Below are 21,945 nucleotides of genomic sequence, written 5' to 3'. Positions count from 1 at the left end.
CTGATATTTCCCACAAGGTTGAGTGGTCACAAGTCATCCACTCCCGACACGTGACCAGAGCGCCCTCAGCAGACTGATGTCACTCTCCGAGCTGTTGTACAAAGATGGGCTCGTTTCCCCTTGGCCTACAGGGGTCACTGTTTCTGGTCCCAACCTGCTTGCTTGCTTGTTTTCTACATGAATCTCCAGACTCTGGGATTAGAAGAACACATATATATTCACATGCTTTGCCAGAATATTTTAGAATTTACGTGTTACTTCTCAATATCAAGCACATAGCAATATCGCCTGCATAGCATTATCGCTCTATATCCGAAGATATAGACTGGAAGCCCAAAAGGTGTAGTGTGCTGTAAACCACTTATCCCATCTATGAAGAGCTCTACATGAAAACTCGAAAAAAAAGTAGAGGAAACATATTTTTACTCGCGACTACTGATGTTGGTCATGTAACAGATTCCAAATCATTCCTATAATTTACAAAGTCAACTGAGATATTTCTCATGTCTAGTGAATTAGGAAATGTATTTTCCACATGGCTTCACCTGCTAGATACGCACACCACAATCGATGTTCTCGCAACTAAATAAAGATGGGAAGTGTGAAGAAGCAGTCAGTCGGCAATTTACATGGGAGGGAATAATGGTCCAGTGCAAACACATATCCATATTGGACAGTTTAGAATTAGTGAGTTTGTTTGCAGAGCGTTATACATGCATCATATTGACAATTTTCGACTTGTTTTTCGTGTCTGGAAATCATTGTACTGCTGCGGTTACCCTTGACGCAGCATCACAACCAGGAGCGCCTGCGATGTGTACTCAACGAGGAACCTGGGTGCACGAATGACAAAACGTATTTTTTTCGGATGAATCGAGGTTCTGGTTACAGCATCATGGTGGTCGCATCCGTGTTTGGCGACATCGCGGTGAACGGACATTGGAAGCTTGTATTCGTCATCGCTATACTGTCGTTTCACCCGGCTTGATGGTATGGGGTGCCATTGGTTACACGTCTCGGTCACCTCTTGTTCGCATTGACGACGCTTTGAACAGTGGACATTACACTTCAGATGTGTTACGACCCGTGGCTCTATCCTTCATTCGATCCCTGCTAAACCCTGCAGGATAATGCACGACCGCATGTTGCAGGTCCTGTACGGGCCTTTCTGGATACAGAAAATGTTCGACTGCTGCCCTGGCCAGCACATTCTCCAGATCTCTCACCAATTGAAAACATCTGTTCAATGGGGGCCGAGCAACTGGCTCGTCACAATACGCCAGTCACTACTCTTGATGAACTGTGGTATCGTGTTGAAGCTGCATGGGCAGTTGTACCTGTACACGCCATCCAAGCTCTGTTTGACTCAATGCCCAGGCGTATCAAGGCCGTTTTTACGGCCAGCGGTGGTTGTTCTGGGTACTGATTTCTCAGGATCTATGCACCCAAATTACGTGAAAATATAATAAAAAATGGTTTAAATGGCTCTGAGCACTATGGGACTTAACTTCTAAGGTCATCAGTCCCCTATAACTTAGAACCACTTAAATCTAACTAACCTAAGAACATCACACACATCCATGCTCGAGGCAGGATTCAAACCTGCGACCGTAGCTGTGGCGCGGTTCCAGACTGGAGGGCCTGGAACTGCTCGACCACTGCGGCCGGCAAAATGTAATCACATGTTGGTTATAGTATAATACACTCCTGGAAATTGAAATAAGAACACCGTGAATTCATTGTCCCAGGAAGGGGAAACTTTATTGACACATTCCTGGGGTCAGATACATCACATGATCACACTGACAGAACCACAGGCACATAGACACAGTCAACAGAGCACGCACAATGTCGGCACTAGTACAGTGTATATCCACCTTTCGCAGCAATGCAGGCTGCTATTCTCCCATGGAGACGATCGTAGAGATGCTAGATGTAGTCCTGTGGAACGGCTTGCCATGCCATTTCCACCTGGCGCCTCAGTTGGATCAGCGTTCGTGCTGGACGTGCAGACCGCGTGAGACGACGCTTCATCCAGTCCCAAACATGCTCAATGGGGGACAGATCCGGAGATCTTGCTGGCCAGGGTAGTTGACTTATATCTTCTAGAGCACGTTGGGTGGCACGGGATACATGCGGACGTGCATTGTCCTGTTGGAACAGCAAGTTCCCTTGCCGGTCTAGGAATGGTAGAACGATGGGATCGATGACGGTTTGGATGTACCGTGCACTATTCAGTGTCCCCTCGACGATCACCAGAGGTGTACGGCCAGTGTAGGAGATCGCTCCCCACACCATGATGCCGGGTGTTGGCCCTGTGTGCCTCGGTCGTATGCAGTCCTGATTGTGGCGCTCACCTGCACGGCGCCAAACACGCATACGACCATCATTGGCACCAAAGCAGAAGCGACTCTCATCGCTGAAGACGACACGTCTCCATTCGTCCCTCCATTCACGCCTGTCGCGACACCACTGGAGGCGGGCTGCACGATGTTGGGGCGTGAGCGGAAGACGGCCTAACGGTGTGTGGGACCGTAGCCCAGCTTCATGGAGACGGTTGCGAATGGTCCTCGCCGATACCCCAGGAGCAACAGTGTCCCTAATTTGCTGGGAAGTGGCGGTGCGGTCCCCTACGGCACTGCGTAGGATCCTACGGTCTTGGCGTGCATCCGTGCGTCGCTGCGGTCCGGTCCCAGGTCGACGGGCACGTGCACCTTTCGCCGACCACTGGCGACAGCATCGATGTACTGTGGAGACCTCACGCCCCACGTGTTGAGCAATTCGGCGGTACGTCCACCCGGCCTCCCGCATGCCCACTATACGCCCTCGCTCAAAGTCCGTCAACTGCACATACGGTTCACGTCCACGCTGTCGCGGCATGCTACCAGTGTTAAAGACTGCGATGGAGCTCCGTATGCCACGGCAAACTGGCTGACACTGACGGCGGCGGTGCACAAATGCTGCGCAGCTAGCGTCATTCGACGGCCAACACCGCGGTTCCTGGTGTGTCCGCTGTGGCGTGCATGTGATCATTGCTTGTACAGCCCTCTCGCAGTGTTCGGAGCAAGTATGGTGGGTCTGACACACCGGTGTCAATGTGTTCTTTTTTCCATTTCCAGGAGTGTATATTTGTCCCATGAATACCCGTTTATCATCTGCATTTCTTCTTGGTGTGGCAATTTTAATGGCCAGTTGTGTATTTGGTGCTACAGGCCTCCGGAAGTTTACCAATGACTTGTCGAGTCAGTGTCTCACAAAACCAGTGCTGTATCGTGTTCCACTGGTGGATCAACACACTACAGCCGGTGGTCGTAATGCTTTGGTTCACTATTGGATGCAGTCTGCAAGGCAAAAGGAATATATACTGCACAGTAGAAGACCAGTGCAGAACGGAGGAAGTCGCACAGTGGTGGCGAGCGGCGAGCGGCAGCGTTCGGCGCGGGCGCTGACCGCGGTGCGTGGCGGCGCTGGTGTCTGCGGCCGACGCGGGGACACCGCGCAGGATCCCGCCTCTCGCCACTCCGCCGCCTGCCGCCATGGCGACCACTGCCGCGATGTGTGCGCCCGCGCTCGCGCTCCTGCTGCTGCTCGTGTCGATGGACGCGCCAGGCGCCGCGGCCCAGAGGCTCGGGTTCGGCAGGTGCCCGTCACACCGCGGCATGCGGGATTTCGACATCAAGAAGGTCAGTCACGTCTCTTACTTCACAGTCACCCAGTCTGACCCCCTCTCGGCGACTCAGGCCATCAACAACAAAGCAGCTCTCATATGTCAGTGCTACCGGGCACACAGGAATTGTGACAACAGTTAGTCACCACGTTAACAGCATGTACAGGTGCTAGCTTCACTGGGAGAAATCTGTCAAGCGGACTGTGGTTTGTAAGCTCGATATTCAGTGAAGAACAAAGCACTGTTACGGTTCGCAGTCGAAGACTGTTCAACCTGGAATGAGATTTTCACTCTGCAGCGGAGTGTGCGCTGATGTGAAACTTCCTGACAGCTTAAAACTGTGTGCCTGACCGAGACTCGAACTCGGGACCTTTGCCTTTCGCGGGCAAGTGCTCTACCAACTGAGCTACCCAACTTGTGGCTTAGCCATGTCTCTGCAATATCCTTTCTTCCAGGAGTGCTAGTCCTGTAAGGTTCGCAGGAGAGCTTCTGTAAAGTTTGAAAGGTAAGAGACGACGTACTGGCGGAAGAAAAGCTGTGAGGACGGGGTGTGTCGTGCTTGGGTAGCTCAGGTGGTAGAGCACTTGCCCGCGAATGGCAAAGGTCCCGAGTTCGAGTCTCGGTCTGGCACAGGGTTTTAGTCTGCTAGGAAGTTTCACTGTTCAACCCGTTTCCTTGGGCACGGTTATACTTGTTTGATTCATAATATGAGGTGAAAAAAATAGACTGGTGTTAAAAATTGCACAGAACTTGTAAGAACCAAACAGAAACACTCTCGTAAGTTGTTTTATGGCACGCACTGACGAGGAGAACACGGCAACTCGATTCCCCAGAAACTTCACTGAGTGGGACAGGGGTCAAAATAAACAACACGCGTCTCGGCGTAGCTGTAGAACTCGATCGTTACTGAGAAAACGACGGTCAAAATTCGAGGTACTTTATGTGCCTTTTTGCGAATATACAGTTCAACCGAAGCGTTGGCACAGAAGCTAGCGTTGCGGCTTAACACTTTGGCGTCCCGTGTTCGTAACCCGCTTTTTTACTTTTATTTTTATCAGTTTGTGTACCGTTGTCTTTAGAAGTTTGTTACACGAATGTTTGCCAGTTCATATTGTTATAATGTTCTCCTTATTCGCTTGCTAATTGTATCTATGGTGAATTAATAAATAAAAATTAAATGAGTGAAAAATAATTTGGAATTGTTTTCGACAAAATTGATTCAAAATCAACTGCAAGCTTGACTTTTCGGAAAAGTGGTCCGTTATGCGTAGTTTGCCATGAAATTATTGGCATTTCTTGAAACCTTCTGCAATGTTAACGACATTTCTCTCCCGAGTGACAGTCATTCGAAGAAATGTCGCTGTGGCGAACCTGCCTTTATGCGATGCCGGTGCTACTCGGAATTTCTATGTTCCTAATGTTTCCACGATCGATATCATCCAAAGGTATGCATAAAATATGCGAATCAAGAATTGATAAAAGAGAATTTAAAAAAAACTTGAAATTGCCGTAGACACATACATAATAAATTAAGAAACATTCTACATGCTTAGACAAACGAAAATAAATAAATAAAAACAGTAAAAGGGTTTGGAACACAAGAAGCGGAAATGAGAAGTGACGACTATGTCACCAGAGTTACTGCGATTACCACGCGGTGAAAGACATCTGAAGAACGACGAAACCTTTGACGGCCGTTTTCTCAGAAATGGTCTAATATCTATGGATAAGCCGAGACACGTAGTCGCTTAGTGTGATTCCTCTTTCACTGAGCGAAGTTTCTGGGAAATCGGGTTATGGCACTTGCTATGTTCACCTCGTGAGCGATTTGATTTGAAGAATCCTTGGTGTTCATTGGTTCGCTAGACTAACAGCATTTCTCGAGAGACAATGGAGGCAAATTTGCTTTTCTTGAGAGTCTATTAAATGTTATTTTAGTCTTACAGACTCTTTTACCATTAAAATGTGTGTCTCTGATAGAGCTTGGACCTTTGTAGTTTCAACACCGGAGGCGGGGGTTCGCTTTCATCGCATTGTCTTTGGGGAAACAGTTTGGAACGTCCCCTTTGAAAAATTATTAAGTGACAGTGCTGGAAAAACTCTTATGTTATTTGATTTTCAAACAGCTGAGCCAAACTGAACGTACTCAAACATTTTTCTCTTTGCTCATTCTGATCATCACTAAACTGACACACAATATTTTAGCCCAACGCGATCTGGCTTTCAATAATCTTCACAAAGGAATGCCCTGACTAACAATAACCTATACCTTTCATGAATCACTTACCTCACAAAAATCTTCGTTACTCGGACTACTGCAATACAGCGAGCGCCAATACTGCCAGCTAAATAAAAGATCCTAACTAGTGAAGGCACTAACTACTGATAGGAATAGTTAGCAAATGAAAAATTTTGATAGAGAACAGATAATGTATTTACCTTAATGATGTTCAAAAGTCATCATATATATATCTATCAATTCATGACATCCGACTTTACAAATTTCCTTTTTCTGGCGGAATACGTCGTCCGATTATAGTAACCTCTCAAAACTCTGGCATCTCTTTCTCTCCACATCCACTACTCCTGGTGGCTCACCTCCAACTGTACAACGCTACGCGCTTTTCACATCCAACTACCCAACAATACACAAGCGAATATTTTAACAATGAGTCCAACCAGCCATAGACCGCACACAGCCGAGTCAGCGATTTTCATACATAGCACTACGTGACGTTACCAATATATAATCCTAAATAGCCTACTTGCAAGCATAGGAAACACCAGGTGCTGGACCTGTTTAATAGTCAGTTTGGTCACTAGATTTCGCCGATGTGTTTCTTCTTCTGAGATCGTCTGAAGAGCCTCACTGAGGAGAATTGTTGCATGTCATATGCCCAATGCTAACATCTGTGCGTTATTCTCCTGGGACGCTGGAGTCTTTGTACCACAAAAATATCTGTGCTACACATTTTGATTAGTTATTTCAATAAAATACGCCAGTTTAGTAGCTGAAAAGGTATTGTATTGTTTTCATCTCTTCATCATTGTTGATCTGGCATATCGGATGCAAGCAGCCGCAATATACAGGGTCTCGCAGTAGCGACCGTCAATGTTCAGCGATATAACAAGAACGACCATTCGAAGCAAAAGAGGTCTCGTATAAATAGGTTCTAAAAGGCATATCTTAACAGCAGTGAGCAATTTTTCATCTTCGATACAGTGAAACAAATCTCTTTCACTCTTTTCTTTGCTTTCGTTATTTTGGGAGGGGGTAGTATGGAGCAAAAAAAGAAAAAATTGGGCTCTAACATTCACATATAAAGGAAAACGAGCACTAGTTCCGTAGAAGAGATGTGTTTCGCAGTAGCGAAGATGAGGCAGTGCTGATAGCTCTTAAGATATGAAGTTTAGATTCAAAGTTTACTTGCCTTTTTTTCTTCGAATGATCGTTCCTGCCCTATTCCTGGATACTGATCATTCCTAATGGGACAACCAGTATTTTTACTAAAGGGGTGTGGAAGATTACATTCCTCAAATTCCAATTTGTTGATTCTGATTATTCATTGGACCGATTTCGGAAAACATGTTCCATCGTCTATATAGATATGATTGGTTTCTCAGATACATGAGATGATTGAATGTGCTGGTACTGCGAACGGCTGAAAGCAAGGGGAAACTACAGCCGTAATTTTCCCGAGCACATGCAGCTTTACTGTATGATTAAATTATGATGGCATCCTCTTGGGTAAAATATACCGGAGGTAAAATAGTCCCCCATTCGGGTCTCCGGGCGGGGACTACTCAAGAGGACGTCATTATCAGGAGAAAGAAAACAGGCGTTCTACGGATCGGAGCGTGGAATGTCAGATGCCTTAATCGGGCAGGTAGGTTAGAAAATTTAAAAAGGGAAATGGATAGGTTAAAGTTGGATATAGTGGGAATTAGTGAAGTTCGGTGGCAGGAGGAACGAGACTTTTGGTCAGGTGAATACAGGGTTATAAATACAAATTCAAATAGGGGTAATGCAGGAGTAGGTTTAATAATGAATAAAAAATAGGAGTGCGGGTTAGCTACTACAAACAGCATAGAGAACATATTATTGTGGCCAAGATAGGAACAAAACCCATGCCTACTACAGTAGTACAAGTTTATATGCCAACTAGCTCTGCAGATGATGAAGAAATTGATGAAATGTATGAAGAAATAAAAGAAATTATTCAGGTAGTGAAGGGAGACGAAAATTTAATAGTCATGGGTGACTGGCATTCGTCAGTAGGAAAAGGGAGAGAAGGAAACATATCAGGTGAATATGGATTGGGGGGAAGAAATGAAAGAGAAAGCCGTCTGGTAGAATTTTGCACAGAGCATAACTTAATCATAGCTAATACTTGGTTCAAGAATCATAAAAGAAGGTAGTGTACATGGAAGAATCCTGGAGATACTAAAAGGTATCAGATAGATTGTATAATGATAAGACAGAGATTTAGGAACCAAGTTTTAAATTTTAAGACATTTCCAGGGGCAGATGTGGGCTCTGACCACAATCTATTGGTTATGAACTGTAGATTAAAACTGAAGAAACTACAAAAACGTGCTAATTTAAGGAGATGGGACCTGGATAAAGTGACTAAACAAGAGGTTGTGGAGAGTTTCAGGGAGAGCATAAGGGAACAATTGACAGGAATGGGGGAAAGAAATACAGTAGAAGAAGAATGGGTAGCTCTGAGGGATGAAGTAGTGAAGGCAGCAGACGATCAAGTAGGTAAAAAAACGAGGGCTAATAGAAATCCTTGGGTAACAGAAGAAATATTGAATTTAATTGATGAAAGGAGAAAATATAAAAACGCAGTAGATTAAGCAGGCAAAAAGGAATACAAATGTCTCAAAAATGAGATCGACAAGAAGTGCAAAATGGCTAAGGAGGGACGGCTAGAGGACAAATGTAAGGATGTAGAGGTTTATCTCGCTAGAGGCAAGATAGATACTGCCTACAGGAAAATTAAAGAGACCTTTGGAGATAAGAGAATCACTTGTATGAATATCAAGAGCTCAGATGGAAACCCAGTTCTAAGCAAAGAAGGAAAAGCAGAAAGGTGGAAGGAGTATATAGAGGGTTCATACAAGGGCGACGTACTTGAAGACAATATTATGGAAACGGAAGAGGATGTAGATGAAGACGAAATGGGAGATAAGATACTGCGTGAAGAGTTTGACAGATCACTGAAAGACCTGAGTCGAAACAAGGCCCCGGGAGTAGATAATACTATTAGAACTACTGATGGCCTTGGGAGAGCCAGTCATGACAAAACTCTACCATCTGGAGACCAAGATGTATGAGACAGGCGAAATACCCTCAGACTTCAAGAAGAATATAATAATTCCAATCCCAAAGAAAGCAGGTGTTGACAGATGTGAAAATTACCGAACTATCAGTTTAATAAGTCACAGCTGCAAAATACTAACACGAATTCTTTACAGACGAATGGAAAAACTGGTAGAAGCGAACCTCGGGGAAGATCAGATTGGATTGCGTAGAAATGTTGGAGCACGTGAGGCAATACTAACCTTACGACTTATCTTAGAAGAAAGATTAAGAAAAGGCAAACCTACGTTTCTAGCATTTGTAGACTTAGAGAAAGCTTTTGACAATGTTGATTGGAATACTCTCTATCAAATTCTGAAGGTGGCAGGGGTAAAATACAGGGAGCGAAAGGCTCTTTACAATTTGTACAGAAACCAGATGTCAGTTATAAGAATCGAGGGGCATGAAAGGGAAGCAGTGGTTGGGAAAGGAGGGAGACAATGTTGTAGCCTCTTCCCGATGTTATTCAATCTGTATATTGAGCAAGCAGTAAAGGAAACAAAAGAAAAATTCGGAGTAGGTATTAAAATTCATGGAGATGAAGTAAAAACTTTGAGTTTCGCCGATGACATTGTAATCCTGTCAGAGACGGCAAAGGACTTGGAAGAGCATTTGAACGGAATGGACAGTATCTTGAAAGGAGGATATAAGATGAACATCAACAAAAGCAAAACGAGGATAGTGGAATGTAGTCAAATTAAATCGGGTGATGCTGAGGGAATTAGATTAGGAAATGCGACACTTAAAGTAGTAAAGGAGTTTTGCTATTTGGGGAGCAAAATAACTGATGATTGTCGATGTAGAGAGGATATAAAATGTAGACTGGCAATGGCAAGGAAATCGTTTCTGAAGAAGAGAAATTTGTTAAAATCGAGTATAGATTTAAGTGTCAAGAATTCGTTTCTGAAAGTATTTGTTTGGAGCGTAGCCATGTATGGAAGTGAAACATGGACAATAAATAGTTTGGACAAGAAGAAAATAGAAGGTTTCGAAATGTGGTGCTACAGAAGAATGCTGAAGATAAGGTGGGTAGATCACGTAACTAATGAGGAGGTATTGATTAGGATTGGGAAGAAGAGACGTTTGTGGCACAACGTGACTAAAAGAAGGGATCGGCTGGTAGGACATGTTTTGAGGCATCAAGGGATCACAAATTTAGCATTGGAGGGCAGCGTGGAGGGTAAAAATCGTAGAGGGAGGCCAAGAGAGGAATACACTAAACAGATTCAGAAGGATGTAGGTTGCAGTAGGTACTGGGAGATGAAGAAGCTTGCACAGGATAGAGTAGCATGGAGAGCTGCATTAAACCAGTCTCATGACTGAAGACCACAACAACAAAAACGTATAGGGGATTACAGTCGTGCTAAGACAGTAAATGGCCGATTTGATATAAAATTCTACCTCCCATTATCTCAGGAAAGTTAGCTTTCAAAGACATCAACCTCCAATTACTTCGCAAAGAAACGCGTAACAATTATCCCCGAACACCTTACTACATTTTTACGAAGATCGTGCTGACGTAGCACCGTGACAGAAATGTGAATTAATGTTTTATAGAAACAAATTAAGCGTAAACGTTGCATTCTTTTCCTTGTGCCCCTACCAAACACTACAGGCTAAATATTTCATAATCATATCAAGTATATTTCCTTGTGTTGTTTCCAACCGTGAAATATTAATTACAAAGAAAATAGCCTCTGGCTACAATACGTTTTATAACTTATTACAGGAACGATTTCAGAAGTTTCATTCCCATCAGTCTTGGGCAACAGACTACTAACAGACTAGGCAGCCTTGACCAGCAGCGAAGTGTCATTTTGGTGTGGTGTTGTGGACGTGGGCTTGCACACTTGCCATTCAGATGACAGCCAGCTGTGACTGGGAAAATAAAATCTTTTATCTATTAGATAGACACGAACTCCCACACCTACTACAGTAGTACAAGTTTATATGCCAACTAGCTCTGCAGATGACGAAGAAATTGAAGAAATGTATGATCAAATAAAAGAAATTATTCCGAAAGTGAAGGGTGATGAAAATTTAATAGTCATAGGTGACTGGAATTCGTCAGTAGGAAAAGGGAGAGAAGGAAACATATCAGGTGAATATGGATTGGGGGGAAGAAATGAAAGAGAAAGCCGTCTGGTAGAATTTTGCACAGAGCATGACAGCCAGCTGTGACTGGGAAAATAAAATCTTTTATCTATTAGATGGAAAAACGTTTTGTTTGCAACATTTAGCTACACCTTTCAGATACTTATTTACGTAGTCGCTACTCCAACTTAGACATTTGTCGTAGAGTGATACCAGCTTCCCAATATGTTCGTCATAGAAGCCAGCCGCTGGGTGATTTTCACCGATTCTCTATACTGGCTTGCAGCACGTTGTCTGTGCCAATACGCTGACCTCATAGCCATTCTATTTTCTAGGCATCTTTATGGCTCACTGTGTGATCAAAACTGAAAAGTGCATACTAGAGTCACTGCGAAACACATTTGTGCAAAGCTTCACTTGGTTTTAACTGGGGTTTTAAATTCGCGACCGACTAGTGGTTGAAAAAAAAAAAGCACTCGTATATTACTGTTTTTCATAGATTGTTCTGCGTAGAACTCCTCAGATACTTATTAAGTGTGTACATTCTTCATTTATACACTTTTTATTTTTCATTCTTTTCTGGACTGAATGATACTGTTTTTAATAACACTAAAGCTACAAACTAAAAATGTAGCTTGCACTTTAGTTGTGCTTCTATAGTAATTACGGTATTTCCTTCTTGAAGAAAGAACGCACAAAGTAGACACTTCCGCTTTCGTAGCTAATGTGCACTTAGAATATTAGATAAGAAGTACCACCGCTAGAAAGTCTAATGTACTTTATTCTCTGTCTGACATTTGCGAATGTAATGTGAAGAAATTAATTCTGATCTTTAGATTCAAAGGGAGAATTGTTACACGAAAATTTATGCCGAGAAATCATTCAAACGTACGTTCTTTTAAATTTCTGATTTTTTTTTAAGTAGAGAAAAGCAGAATACACTTGAGATAGGCAAATATATCCCCAACACATTTTAATGTGCTCAAGTATATCTACCAGTCCGGGACTAAGCTACAGAAAACAAGTACTGTTTGAAGAGTACTTAATCCACAACAATGTAATTATTCAAAGATCTTGAATGCTTCATGCTCCACAGCTTTAAGATGTTTGTTAAAGAACATCTTCCAAACACAATGAGCTGCACTTCAAATGTTTATTTGCCAAACCGGTATTCGGGCCAATAGCCCATCGTCAGTGGCATCTGATACAGAGGGAGAAACAACTGTATGTACAACATATACGAAGACAGTAACTTGTTTTCGAAATATCGGTTACTGTTGATGACCGTGCTGCTTTTCCCTGGAGTAAATGATGACTAACTGAAAACCTCAGCTGCGGATAGGTGTTGTTGATATACCTCGATGTGGACAGCTGAAAATGTGTGCCCCGACCTGGACTCGAACCCGGGATCTCCTGCTTACATGGCAGCCGCTCTATCCATCTGAGCCACCGAGGACACTGATGAATGGCGCGACTGCAGGGACTTATCCCTTGCACGCTTCCCGTGAGACTCACATTCTCAACTGTCCACAATTCTATAAGGTACAATACATATGTAGAATTGTGGACAGTTGAGAATGTGAGTCTCACGGGAAGCGTGCAAGGAATAGGTTCCTGCAGTCGCGCCATTCATCTGTGTCCTCGGTGGCTCAGATGGACAGAGCGTCTGCCATGTAAGCAGGAGATCCCGGGTTCGAGTCCAGGACGGGGTACACATTTTCAGCTGTCCACATCGAGGTATATCAACAATACCTGTCGGCAGCTGAGGTTTTCATTTCGTCATCATGCATGTACAACAGTTTCTACAACATAACGACTGCATATATAATAACAGAAATATAAACCTACTTACATTATGTATATCTGTAGCAACGACATGCGTGTCAGTTATAAATTCTTTGGGATGTTGAGCTTGGTGTGCATCTAGAAATCTGTACATCCTAGATACACATGTAAAAAAAAAGTTTTGCATCACCCCGGTTCCCAGAACTCCTGAAGACAGACGTTGACTGTGGATATTGTATCACAGACACAATCCCTTTGACTGCTCAGAGATGTCACTAAACCCGCCCAAAGATGTAAACAACCATGCATGAGCAACGCCTATTAAACGGAGGGGGTCCGACAGCCGATCAGTTCCAGTCATTCCACCAGGAAGGAGGTATACGCTCGGGTTGTCTGTAGTTCAGTCATGCCTAGACGGTCAATACCGCGGTTCGATCGCGTCTGCATTGTTACTATGTGCCAGGAAGGGCTCTCAACAAAGGAACTGTCCAGGTGTCTCGGAGTGAACCAAAGCGATGTTGTTCGGACATGGAGGAGATACAGAGAGACAGGAACTGTCGATGACATGCCTCGCTCAGGACGCCCAAGGGCTACTACTGCAGTGGATGACCGCTACCTACAGATTATGGCTCGGGGGAACCCTAACAGCAACACCACCTTGTTGAATAATGATTTCGTGCAAGCACAGGATGTCGTGTTACGACTCAAACTGTGCGCAATAGGCTGCATGATGCGCAACTTCACTCCCGACGTCCATGGAGAGGTGCATCTTTGCAATCACATCATTCAGCGCGGTACCGATGGGCCCAACAACATGCCGAATGGACGGCTCGGGATTGCCATCATGTTCTCTTCACCGATGAGTGTCGCATATGCCTTTAACCAGACAATCGTCGGAGACGCGTTTGGAGGCAAGCTGGTCAGGCTTAAAGCCTTAGACACACTGTCGAGCATGTGCAGCAAAGTGGAAGTTCCCTGCTGTTTTGGGGTGGCATTCTGTGTGGCCGGCGTACGCCGCTGGTGGTCATGGAAGGCGTCGTAACGGCTGTACGATACGTGAATCCAATCCTCCGACCGATAGTACAACCATATCGGCAGCATATTGGCGAGGGATTCGTTTTCATGAACGACAATTCGCGCCCCATCGTGCACATCTTGTTAATGACTTCCTTCAGGATAACGACATCGCTCGACTAGAATGGCCAGCATGTTCTCCAGGGTACAACATGCAATATGTGGTTTTCATGAGCAATAAAAATCACGGAAATGATATTTATGTTGATCTTTATTGCAGTTTTCTGTATAGGTTCCGGAACTCTCGGAAACGAGGTGATGCAAAACTTTTTTTGATTTGTGTATGTTTCATTGACACTCATGTCACTACTATAGAGACAGTACAATGTAAGTAGGTTATTACTTCTCGTTTTATATGTGCAGTTGTCAGGTTGTAGAAACTGACATACATACAGTTGTTTGTCCCTCTGTATCGGATGCCATGGACAACGGGTTATAGACCCGATTACCTATTTGGCAGACATAATGCAGCTCATGATGTTTAGATCTCCTTTAAAACCTAATTATTTTTACCAAAGGGAAATGCGTTGGCGACAATAGATATTTCAAGTCGATAACACATTAAACTTATCCGACACAGCACTAAACGCTTTCTATGAAAAATATTTCGAACATTTAATTCAGGAGCCCACTAAAATTGTAAATGGTTGCGAAATCACACTAAACCTCTTAGCAACAAATAATACAAAGCATATAAGGAGCATTATGACATACACAGGGATTGGTGACCACAAGGTCATTCTAGCGTGACTGAATGCCTTAATATCCAAAGACACTCAAAATATACGCAAAATATATACGTTAAAAAAACAGATAAAAATTCGCTTGACGCTTTCGTAAGGGACAGCCTCCATTCTTGTCGAACTAACTATGTAAGTTTAGACCAAACGTGGCTTAAATTCAAAGAAATAGTATCGACAGCAGCGAAGCGATTTATACCTAATAATAAGAGACGAAATAATGGTTCAAATGGCTCTGAGCACTATGGGACTTAACATCTGTGGTCATCGGTTCCCTAGAACTTAGAACTACTTAAACCTAACTAACCTAAGGACATCACACACATCCATGCCCGAGGCAGGATCGAACCTGCGACCGTAGCGGCCGCGCGGTTCCGGACTGTAGCGCCTAGAACCGCGAGACCACCGCGGCCGGCCTCAACAAAGGAAATAGGAGTAATGGGATGTATTACAGACCTTTGTCAATGACGTTAATTTTCAGTAGGATTTTGGAACATATGCTGCGTTCTAACATTATGAATTACCTGCAGGAAAACGATCTGTTGACACAGTCAGCACGGATTCAGAAAATTTTGTTCTTGTGAAACATAACTAGCTATTCTCACGAAGTAATGAGTGCTGTCGACAGAGTATATCAAACTGATTTCATATTTCTAGATTTCCAGAACGCTTTTGATACTGTATCTCACAAGTGAACTTCTAATCAAATTACGTGCCCATTGAGTATCGTCTCAGTTGTGCTACTGGTTTCATGGTTTCTGTCAGAATGGCCACAGTTAGTAATAAAGTGACTGAAAGTCATCGAGTAAAACGCATGTGATATCTGGCGCTCTCCAAGGAAATTTCGTAGACCCTCTGCTGTTTCTATATTATAAAAAATATACGAATGATTTAGGAGACAATCTGAGTAGCCATCGTAGATTATTTGCAAATGATGCTGTCATTTTCTGTCTAGTAGAGTCATCAACGGATCAAAATCAATTGCAAAATGATTTAGGAAAGATATCTGTATGGTTCAAGAAACGACATCTGTCTCTGAATAATGAAAAGTGTGAGTTCATTCACATGAGTACTAAAAGGAATCTGCAAAATTTCGGTTACGCGATAAATCACACAAATCTAAAGGCTATGAATAAACCTAAATGCCTAGGAATTAGAGTCACGAACGACTTAAACTGGAACTATCACATAAATATTGTTGACGGGGAGCAAACCAAAGACTGGAGAACACTTGGAAGATGCAACAAGTCCACTAAAAAGAGACTGCCTACACTACACTTGTCCGTCGTCTGCTGGAGTACTGCTGTGTGGTATGGGATCCTTAACAGATGAGATTGACTGAGGGCATTGAAAAAGTTCGAAGAAGTGAAGCACTTTATCACAAAACAGGGGAGAAAGTGTAACGTGCTTATGATACACGAGTTGGGGTGGCAATCGTTGAAACAGATTATCATTGCGGCGAGATCATTTGACCAAATTTAAATCTCCGACATTCAGAATTCGAAAACATTTTGTTGACACCAACCCACACAGAGAGAAACGATCATTATAACAAAATAAAGAGATTTTAGAAGTTGCACGAAAGTATGTAAGTGTTCGATTTTTCTGTGCGCTGTTCGAGAGTGAGACGGTACAGAAATAGTATGAAAACGGTTCGATACAGCCTTTGCCAGGCGTTCAAGTGTGAATTGCAGAGTAGTCTTTTAGACGTAGGTGCAAAAATCAGAAAATAACGCTACAAATTACGCCTGTCTCACAGAGAATGTGAATAATATAGTATCTATGATTATCATTTTGTTGTTTTATGGTAAATGGAGGGAACTTTTTCTTACAGTCGGAACCTACACTATGTTACGCATGCGTACGTGTTAGTATTGTAAATGTAGACGTCACCAAAGTAAGATCTGAGTTTAGGGTACTGTCGATGTTATTAGAAACGTAATATTAGTTTCAAAGTGGCCGTGGGGGGGGGGGGGGGTTGATTTAGCCAAACCTCGTAAAATCTTAATTACGACAGCCATGCGGGGATCTGAACGTTGCTCTTATCAAGTACATTTCCATTATTTTGACAACTATGCAGTCTGCCTCCGTAGTTTAATGGTTATCATTGTTGATTACGGAAGTTGAGATCCTGGGTTTGACTCTCGGTGACCACCCTATATGTGATGCAAGCGTCTGTGTAGAGGGTCCACTTAGTCTCAAGAGATAAAAACTGCTCGATTGAACGAGAAGCAAACTGGCAACCAAGCTGTCGAAGTGACGTCCAATAGGAAGGCTTGTTCCAGGCTGGGAGCCCCACTGTACCATGTCCATTGCCATTTAAACTTTTCTGGGATGTTTTACTTTTGCTGTCAACAACGTAGACATTTTGTCTTCGCACAGACATGGTATGAACCAACTCACATGGCATACATGCATAAATTTATATTTTCTTTATATCAACTACATCCTTTTTTGATTCTAAACCGTCGTTCAATTTTGTGTGTAATACCACAAGCTCACGTGCCAGTGCAATCTTTCTGTTCACAGAAACAAAATTTTCTTGTCTTGCAGAGGAAGCGACTCAAGCAATATCATCCATTAACGAGAAAACTTCTTTCAGCCAGTGAAGTTGACTAGTTTCATGACAAAGCCGCTTCTATGCACGCCTGTTACCTCGGTTACTAGCACGGAGCGAGGTTGAGGCACCGGATTCACATTCAGCAGTAGCAATGAAATTCCCCTCCGGTAATTCAGATGTAGGCTTTCTGTAGTTTCCATAAATCGGATAGGTGAATTCCGAGTTGGTTACTTTTAAAATATGGCCTGTGATTTTCTGCCTCATCTTAGTTCAGTCTGAATACGCACCCTAATGACTTAGTCGCCTATGGAACAAAGTGCTCTCAACATCCACACATCTTTGGGAGTCTGGTCAGCACTGTTTCCGCTAGGAAAGAAAAGAGAACAGCAGATACATGTACATTAACACATATAACTTAAATTCACTCTGTATATGAGACAACTCTCATATTGGCGAATGTTTTGTGACTTTTCCCACATGAACTAGGTAAAGCTGCCCTCAACTCGAGAATCTTTCTTAACACCACAGCGCGTTAATAAGCATGGTCCTGTTGGTGGTACAGGGCTTTGGCTTTCCACCGTTCTTTGAAGTGACTCACCCAGTCATTTACAGGGAAACCTACATTTTAACAAAGACTTAAAATACGGTGCAATTTGGCACTTTCCACAGCAATGGGTTCCAGAGCTGAAAGAAGCGATGCGACAGAAAAAAAGTCCTTGCATCGTTTGCGAGTCGAATCCTGGCTCATAAAAGTTGTAGTCTGGCGCTTACCTTCCGAGCTACTGAACCACTACGCCACCCACTAATAACAAAATGGAAACTATATACCTTTGAAGAAATCCTGTGCACCCGAATATTGAGTTTGAGAAACTAGGAAGATTGTGTTGGTGTCCATGTCAAGCATAATTTCATCTAAGCTTCGCGTGGTACAAGTACCTCACAGGGTAAATTGCCAACGAGTTTAGTTAGGACTAAGGGAGGGGGGGGGGGGGGGTAATGTTAGCTGACCACTCACAACACAGTTGCAACGGGCATATCTGTAGATATTTTTATATCCGGTATCTTAATATGTACACTCATCAGTGTGTCAGTTGTTTTTTCTGTGTCGAACAGCCTTTCGACAAGCACATCACAAACTTTACGACCTGATGTTTTCTGCACAACCATAACTGCAACATTGGACTGGACTACGCCTGTCAGTATAGCTCACCGTTTTGCGTCTACGCGTTCGCACTTCAACCCCTGACCTGATGCCCAAGTATAGTAAGCGTTAATGGCTTGCTCTTCCCACATATATTTGGAGGTAATAACCAACTTAAAAACATATGAATTGCATTAGCTACAATTATTAGTCTGTAAATGACGTAAATACTGATGCAATGTTGTTCAGTACACCGTCCGCAGTCGTCCATAGAAATACTTTTTACTGATACCCTTTACACCTTGTATTTTGCAAGTGTAAATAACACTGTTAAGGATGAAATATTTATTCCTTGTCAGTGAAATTCCAGTAAAATTTTGATGTCAAGTGTACCTATGCTACTACGATTTTACCATTAGGAAAGCTCAAACAATACCTGCCGTTCGGCATCTCGTACCAAACTGCTTTAAAAGAGTAATCTCCGACAAAGTAGCATTTTTGTTTTTCTTGAACCAAAGGTGCTACGCCACTGGGTGCTTGGTGACACGTAACGAGGACTAGCTTCGGCCTGATGCACACGTGAAATACAGCCGTTCGGAGTATTTGATGAGTAAAAGCAACACTATGTATGACGAACGTGCGGTGTATTACAATTGGAATTTCATCTGATTTCATATACAAGTGGTAATCTCGATATGTACATTTGCAGCTAAACGCGTTAATGCTTAATTATTTCAGTATGCTATGTGCGCAGAAACAATAATTTGGCCTTTGTCCTAGTGGCTCCCTCTGGAGCATGTGACCCACTTGAAAGGGTTCAGCTTTCTGCCATATCTCTTGTTCTTTCGAGATGGAGAGTCTCGCAGTCTGCTAATTAAACATTAAACAAAAAGCTATTCAGAAAATTACTTGCAGTAAACAATGTTTTCGCGAGACTCCTTATATTCCATAAACAATATATAACGTGAAATTTGGCTGGAGTCCGTAAAGAATTAAGCTTCTGAAATAATAGTATTAGCTTAATGAATTGTATATGTTTCGTAAATGAAGAAAAAAGGACTATTCTCATAAATTATACATCATTTAGATTAGAAAATCTCTCACAATTAATGTTCTTCTCTCCTTACTCGTTTCAAGACAGTTGGAAACGTTGCATCTTTCAACGAGGCCGCAAAATGAACAAAATGACGTAAAGTACCACCATCATTGAGGACAGAAGTCTCGTCTGACATACAACAGACTCTAGTATAAGACAATTTGCTGCACCCTGTTTGTCAACGAGTTTACGATCGTATCGTACACAGAGCCAGGGATTTGGCTTTACATTGACTTTCCCCCAAAAATGTGAGTCCATTAAAGCGTAAGATTTATGTCTTATATTTCATAATGAAACAACAGAACAAAGTCACGAAATTTATAGTCCTCGTTCGAGATCACAGTTTTGCTGAGTAGTCACAAGGATTTCTACGTGCCTTCTCAATCCCTGTGCAGTGGCGTTCTCTGAATAAAATCCTCTCTGCCTATCAGACACGATTCCGTTTAAGTCCTTGTGTATCAGCTCCACTGTTGTCAGGAACTAACTTCGTTGGACGCTGACTGGACGCAGAGAAACAATCGCAGAGAAACAAAGTTTAAAGAGATGCAGGAGTGATGTCGATGGCGACCACGTGGCACTTGAGGCCACTGGTTTCCGTAGCGCAACAGAAATGCCCATCGTTCCTCGACACGTCTCCAGAGACTTGCAAGCTATCGGCCTACCTCTGTAGACTCACACACCCTCCTGTCTTGCCCTACAAATGAAACATATTAACTTTAATTGGATTTTTTGCCGATGTTTGACAGAACACGACAAAAATAATAAAAAGAATGCATTTTTCTGATCACCTGCAAAATATAATTTAATAGATCATGAACCGTTTTTCAGGACAGTATCAGTAAACATATGACACAGAATACCAGCATTAAACTACAGTTTCCTTCTTCTCCTACGTTAAATTAAGTTCCATTTATTCAAATGCTACATTAAGATAGTAAATTCAATTTTATTTTCACTATTTTTTGCTAAATGTAACGGTTTCTGAGTAATATTAACAACTACTAATTTCCTTTGTCAACACTGCATATCTCATCATTTTATGTATCTTCCGCATGGAGGTATAGTAGAGGGAGTAGTTAATATGTCACATACTTGAAGCAGAAGTCCACCTTGTCACTTGCCCCAAACTTTAACTTCTGATGGAAGTGATTTGGTCAAAAATGCCAGCTTGCATCATTTACGGTTGTACTAGTCGTTCTAACTGTAGTCTAAAGTGCCAAGGAGTCTCATTTCCTTCATAAATGCACTCGTTCAACGAAATTTTCTTTTATATTCCTGAGTACCGGCTGTGTCATTTACTTTTAATGTAATGGTTTTATTTCTGACATTTGACTTTAGATTTCCATCTGTCCTATTCGAAAAGCTTTCTGTGTGAACGCTATGAGAAGGAAAGATTGGAAACCGAACAAAGAAGCGTAATACACTCCTGGAAATTGAAATAAGAACACCGTGAATTCATTGTCCCAAGAAGGGGAAACTTTATTGACACATTCCTGGGGTCAGATACATCACATGATCACACTGACAGAACCACACGCACATAGACACAGGCAACAGAGCATGCACAATGTCGGCACTAGTACAGTGTATATCTACCTTTCGCAGCAATGCAGGCTGCTATTCTCCCATGGAGACGATCGTAGAGATGCTGGATGTAGTCCTGTGGAACGGCTTGCCATGCCATTTCCACCTGGCGCCTCAGTTGGACCAGCGTTTGTGCTGGACGTGCAGACCGCGTGAGACGACGCTTCATCCACTCCCAAACATGCTCAATGGGGGACAGATCCGGAGATCTTGCTGGTCAGGGTAGTTGACTTACACCTTCTAGAGCACGTTGGGTGGCACGGGATACATGCGGACGTGATTTGTCCTGTTGGAACAGCAAGTTCCCTTGCCGGTCTAGGAATGGTAGAACGATGGGTTCGATGACGGTTTGGATGTACCATGCACTATTCAGTGTCCCCTCGACGATCACCAGAGGTGTACGGCCAGTGTAGGAGATCGCTCCCCACACCATGATGCCGAGTGTTGGCCCTATGTGCCTCGGTCGTATGCAGTCCTGATTGTGGCGCTCACCTGCACGGCGCCAAACACGCATACGACCATCATTGGCACCAAGGCAGAAGCGACTCTCATCGCTGAAGACGACAAATCTCCATTCGTCCCTCCGGTCTTGGCGTGCATCCGTGCGTCACTGCGGTCCGGTCCCAGGTCGACGGGCACATGCACCTTCCGCCGACCACTGGCGACAACATCGATGTACTGTGGAGACCTCACGCCCCACGTGTTGAGCAGTTCGGCAGTACGTCCACCCGGCCTCCCGCATGCCCACTATACGCCCTCGCTCAAAGTCCGTCAACTGCACATACGGTTCACGTCCACGCTATCGCGGCATGCTACCAGTGTTAAAGACTGCGATGGAG

General features: G+C 43.3%; 1 protein-coding gene across 1 annotated transcript in view; it reads left to right on the top strand.

The window, feature by feature from the left end:
• Nucleotides 1–3,493: 3,493 nt before the first annotated feature.
• Nucleotides 3,494–21,945, top strand: part of LOC126280991 (apolipoprotein D-like) — a 216,219-nt gene continuing 197,767 nt past the window's right edge. Inside the window, exon 1 of the mRNA XM_049979808.1 lies at nucleotides 3,494–3,683. Coding sequence (XP_049835765.1) covers nucleotides 3,537–3,683 — 147 coding nt within the window. The 5' untranslated portion in view covers nucleotides 3,494–3,536. The remainder of the gene's footprint in view (nucleotides 3,684–21,945) is intronic.

Source organism: Schistocerca gregaria, chromosome 1 (assembly GCF_023897955.1).
Source record: "Schistocerca gregaria isolate iqSchGreg1 chromosome 1, iqSchGreg1.2, whole genome shotgun sequence".
NCBI lineage: Eukaryota > Metazoa > Arthropoda > Insecta > Orthoptera > Acrididae > Schistocerca > Schistocerca gregaria.
This window is presented reverse-complemented; position numbering and strand designations above follow the sequence as displayed.